The sequence below is a fragment of the Oncorhynchus clarkii genome, chromosome 26, assembly GCF_045791955.1.
Source record: "Oncorhynchus clarkii lewisi isolate Uvic-CL-2024 chromosome 26, UVic_Ocla_1.0, whole genome shotgun sequence".
Classification (NCBI taxonomy): Eukaryota; Metazoa; Chordata; class Actinopteri; order Salmoniformes; family Salmonidae; genus Oncorhynchus; species Oncorhynchus clarkii.
The window spans coordinates 23,389,337-23,394,551 of NC_092172.1; the positions used below are offsets into that span (position 1 = coordinate 23,389,337).

The window sequence follows — 5,215 nt, forward strand, 5'->3', positions numbered from 1 at the left end:
GTTTTGTGTGTGTGTGTGTGTGTGTGTTTCTTAAATAAGTATGTGATGAACAACAGTTTTGCTCTCAATGCTTGTAAAACAATTTTCTAAAATATGATGTAAGTGCAATAACTTACTGTACTATAGTAACTCACACAAAGTATATATGAGAACATGAACACAAATAAAAGCCATCATTAATTAAAAAGCCGTACAATATAGCTTAAAGCCACAAAAACCTTTCAAAATACTTGGAAACTCAACAAACCAAGAACACCCACCCCCTTTCAGAAGGATCACTCAAAAACCAACCCACAAGTATCTCACAAAGATAAAGCAATACTTTACATCAAATTAGTAACATTTCAAGGGTCTTTGTAAATTACTGTAAATCAGTCCAATTTACATTAAAACAATTTTTTTTTTACATGCACACACAACACACAGTTTTATATTATAATAAGTATTTACTTATTTTTATTGCCCTGCTTCAGTAGTATTAGAAATGATAGGGGTGGTGTGAAAGGTGACATCATCACAGAGGGACAGACTGGGACCCCTGCAGGCTACAACAGGATGAGCTGATATACAAGCTGTTTCGCAACTACTTAAATTCTGCATATCTGATCAGTTAAGGCCCTAAGGCAAGCTGTGCCTCGATTAGGGTAGATGAGAAAGAGAATATTTACATATTAACCTGTGATTCATCCAAGAAGGCTTCATATGGGCTTCTACGTTTCTGCAGTCTTTAACACTGAGCTTTCGGTTTTGTCCTTCTCAATTCATAGAGAACTGCAGATAACAGAACATGTCTATAAATAAAGAACTTAAAACGTTTTCAAAAACATGTCGAAAAAGGTAAACAAATCAACTCTGTGTTGACCTGAGCTTCATGTGTGTTTGAGCTCTGAGAAGCACCCAACCCAGCACTGTAAACCCTACAAGCCCTAGTCAGAGACAGCTATAGGCCAACCTGAAGCACAGGGCCACTGGCGGCTCTGTCTGTTCTGTCACACAATCCCAGAAAGAATCCCTGTCCACAGATGTCCCAGTGTTAATTAAAAAGGCTGCAGCCTGGCTGTGCGGCTGTGTATGGCCGTAGTGCCGGAGGGGCAGGCATTCGGCCAGAGGAGCGAGAGGGAGAGCCCTAGTGCAGTGTGGGGGCTTCTTTGAAAACGGAGCCATGACAGCTGAGGAGAAGCATGTGCAAGGCATGTTTGTTTTGCATTTATCCCTTGAGCGCAGCTGTGTGCACTGTTCTTTTCCCAGAACACCGGAACGCCGTGGCCCGTTCGCACTCCCAGCAACCCCTTAGAGCGGCCTATGAGAGCACAGGGGCCCCATCTCCAAATCTCAGAAGAGCACCTCCAAACACAGAGACAAGCCGTGTTGTCAGCAGTATGTTCATGCATTAGGCTTGAACTGCCATGTATAACTGGATCCAATCTGAGTCGTCATTTGGAAAGGGTTTCTGACCCATTGTTTGTAAATGCTGACAGTTCATCCTAGATCATACATACCACAATATCCTAGCAGAGCTACCTAGTGTAGATGCTGACAGTTCATCCTGGATCGTACATACCACAATATCCTAGCAGAGCTACCGAGTGAAAGGGGAAATAATGAGGCTTGTGTTACGGAATTAGAAATGGATTCTCTGCTTAAGGTGCATGGGGTATCATATTTGGCGTCAAATCTATGAGACCTTTTGTTTTGACTTGATCCAAATGGGAACCTTGGGAAAACAGAAAGCTCATAATGCATAAGATGATGGAACACGTCTACTATTGCTGTCACCCTTGCAAATCGTGACATGGAGCCATTGAAAGCACGGAATACAGTTTGCCCCCCACATTGTTCCATGTCCACACCTAAGGTGCAGGGACTGGGGATCCGGTTGTTCCCTGGGGGGGGGGGGGGGCTATAAGGGGCGGGACAGGGGAATCTGTTTGTTGCCAGGGATGGGACGGGGGACTATAGGGGGAGGGATCTGTTTGTTGCTGGGGGGTGGCTAGGAGGGGGGGGGATCTGTTTGTTGCCGGGGGGCTGTAATCGGATCCTCATCCTGGCATGCTGGTGGTTTTTCTTGAAATGGTCCTGCTCAGACCCCATGCCAAAGAGTTAATGAAGCCAGGCTCAAAATTCAGCCTGCTCAACTCAAGTCGTCATACTAAAGCTGTCAGGAGGACAGCTGACTGCGGAGAATGAGGAATTTCTAACAACATACCTCTACTGTCATTGGCAAAGTGATCATGTTGATGCAAACATGGAAATACGGTCTTTCAGAGCTCTGCTAGAGTGCTATCCAGTCTTTATGACAGCCTGCTACTCTGACACCTCTCTCATGGGACGCAGCCTCTCCACATTCTTTACACACCATCAGGAAATTCAGCATTGAACTTACATGTGTCTCTAACAGCGAAAGGCCATACATACATTGCATCTGGGACTAAGAGATGCATAAGAGCACATTGGTTTTGGAACAGAGTGGAGCTGCTAAGTGCCTACTGACGGCTCTCTCCAAGAGGAAAATAAACAGTGAGTGAGAGATGGAATAAAGTTGTGCAGTACACGTTCCCCCAAGTCCATCATGACCTGCAGCCAATTCACAGCCCTCCTCTGCCTCAACAAACTGTTTCACAGGGATTCACTTCACAAGTCTTCTCCAAGTGGAAAGAGACCTGGGGTTCCCAGTATAAAACTGACTGACGGCTTATTTTGTGTGGAGAGAAAGTAATACGTCTAACAAAAGCACCAAAGGTTCTCCATTGACAATTCCATCCCACTATAGTGAGGCTTTGCATGAAAAGAGATAGTGGTCAACATTGACGGCATTAGTCACCATTTTATTATCCTCCCTCAAAAACTGTCTATATAATCTACACTGCCTCTCTGCTGTTCAAGGCTGCCGCTGGGTGTTATTTCTGGCAATGGGACTGGAGGGCACTTTTCCTGTAACTCCCTAGGTGGAAATGTGAGGTGAGGAAATGCCAAGGGAGGAAATGGCATGTCCACTTTGAATCTCCTCCTGCAAACAGAGCTGAGCCTGTCTGGTGCTCCCAGACCCTGTACCCCCCAACAGGCCTGCTGTGCACCTCTCTCATACCCACACACACCACTTCCTCGTCCCCGTCCCTCTCTGGCTCAGTGACGTCCCATCAGCGGTGCAAGTAGGGCTCTCTGTCTGCCCGCACTTAAACAAACCTGGATTGATATCTGACATTTAAATGTTGGAAGGTAGCACCAACCTAAAGTATGCTAGTGCTGACCATGCATACCAGAAACAGTAAGCTACTTTTGAAATGGTTTACCTCTTTCCCAAACTGAAGTATATGACTCATTTTATCAGCATTCTTTCAGTTAGTCTGACGGAGATGGATCGGCTATGGGCTTGACCGTTACCTACACCCCTCTCCTTGAAGTGAAGCTGACCAAAATGACCTTAGGAAACTCAAATGTACACACAGACCCAAATCAGGCCGAATGTACGTAAATATGTGAATATCAGTTTGCAGTTTATGTGGAGAGAATAGTTGCACACAGTCTGACAGAAAGGGACAAGGGATTCTGGGACAAAACCAGGATCAAAATGAATAAAGAAATACACACTTCAAATTTAAATACTGGAAAACAAGAAAGTATAATAACACCTGGACAGAAAAAGCTTTGTTGACTCTCACTAGCAGGTGTGTTAGCAGACGCATCTCAATATCTGTACAAACAGCATTACCTGTATTAACTGAATAAGTGCAGGGATTGGTTCAAATCTATTCTGCTTTTTTGTCATTTTTGTTGTGTTATAGTTTATAGCTACTGTATAACCAGCACATTGTTTCCAACAAGCAACCAATTCATTTGTCTCTTTAAGGATAGGTCTGATTCTTGATTTCCTGCCTCTCACCTCATGCTTTAACTACCTGAATGACTGTTGTTCATCTCTGATGTCCACTGGTCTCTCCCATCAGAGACACAAAATAAAGAAGTGCACTGTCCAGATTTGTTAGTCTCTTTTCTCTCCTCTTCAGCAATTTGCTATGGCTTTTATCATCATTATAATTTTAGATTATCAATATTTCTGTTATAGTAGCACAGACTGGCCTCCCTCTCTGCTTTGGCTTGGATTGGACGTGGTGGGGTTCCCAGAGGCCCCTGTCCTGCTGCTGTTGAGGCATCATGTTGCCCAGGAGATGGCTGCACTGTGCTCCTTGGCCTTCATACGCAAGGCGGCGATGCTGGAGGACTTGCGGTCTGGGTCCATGCTGTTCAGATCGTACCCGTTGATCCCTGACCCCATGCCAGGACCCCCAAACAGGCTGCCCATGTGTGTCTGTCCCATGTGACCCCCAGGGTTCGGGACGCCCAGGAAGTCAGATACGCCGCTGCCGGAGTGAGGGTGAGGGGTCATACAGGATGTGACTGAGTCACAGGGCACTACACAGCCTGGTACAGGAGACGCTCCGCTGCCGCCACCAATCCATGATGGGTTCTGTATCTGAAACGCAGAGAGAGGACAGGGTCACTTTAAATACCAAAACTATGTGGGTGAGTCAGTGCTTCGTTTTTTCAGACACCCTCTGTGGACTGAATATGATTATTGCAGAATGAAGGATGTGGTGTGTGTTCGACATCCTGTTTACAAACAAATGTTCTAACCTAGGATACTAATGCAATACAGCACAAGTTGTACAATTATTTATTGTCATGTTTTGCTTCCTCAGTAAATTTCATCAGTCTACAACGCTCACCCCCCAAAAAATGGTTATCTTGTGCACCAGCTTCCACTTGTCTCTTCCTTGGTATTTCGCCCGGCGCGCTCAATGGCCTAAAGATGAGGTAGACCTTTTATGGTAAAACGCTTTGAAGGCTATAAAGATCAAGAAGACTATGACACCCACCATCGTCTGTCAAATCGACTTGAATGATTCATTAACCTATCAACTCTGTGGAGCAACGTTCACATTATGGTCTACTTGTCCATAGCCTGATATTTGAACGTTGAAAACCCTATTGGAGTGTTGCTGCAGGTCGGTACATAAGTGGAAGGGAAAGACATTTCCCTCCTACCTCAGTCCTTCAACACCTTGCCTGGCTGTCTTAGAAATCTCCATGCTTCCTGTCACCCTCCTCCACGGACAGAGAGAGAGAGCTGCGGTGGTCAGGGAGCTGATAGGGATGTGGGAGTGGGGGTGTTTGAGATGGGGGGACGGGGTAGTGGTGCTGGAGGCTCGCATGGAGT

The 5,215-nt window shown here is 45.5% G+C and overlaps 2 protein-coding genes across 2 annotated transcripts in view; both read right to left on the reverse strand.

The window, feature by feature from the left end:
• The window catches only part of LOC139384918 (DNA-directed RNA polymerases I, II, and III subunit RPABC5), a 235,138-nt gene that overhangs the window by 70,697 nt on the left and 159,226 nt on the right, over window positions 1–5,215 (reverse strand). The window lies entirely within an intron of this gene.
• Window positions 4,052–5,215, reverse strand: part of LOC139385254 (homeobox protein aristaless-like 4) — a 22,414-nt gene continuing 21,250 nt past the window's right edge. The window contains exon 4 of the mRNA XM_071130413.1: window positions 4,052–4,471. Coding sequence (XP_070986514.1) covers window positions 4,151–4,471 — 321 coding nt within the window. The 3' untranslated portion in view covers window positions 4,052–4,150. The remainder of the gene's footprint in view (window positions 4,472–5,215) is intronic.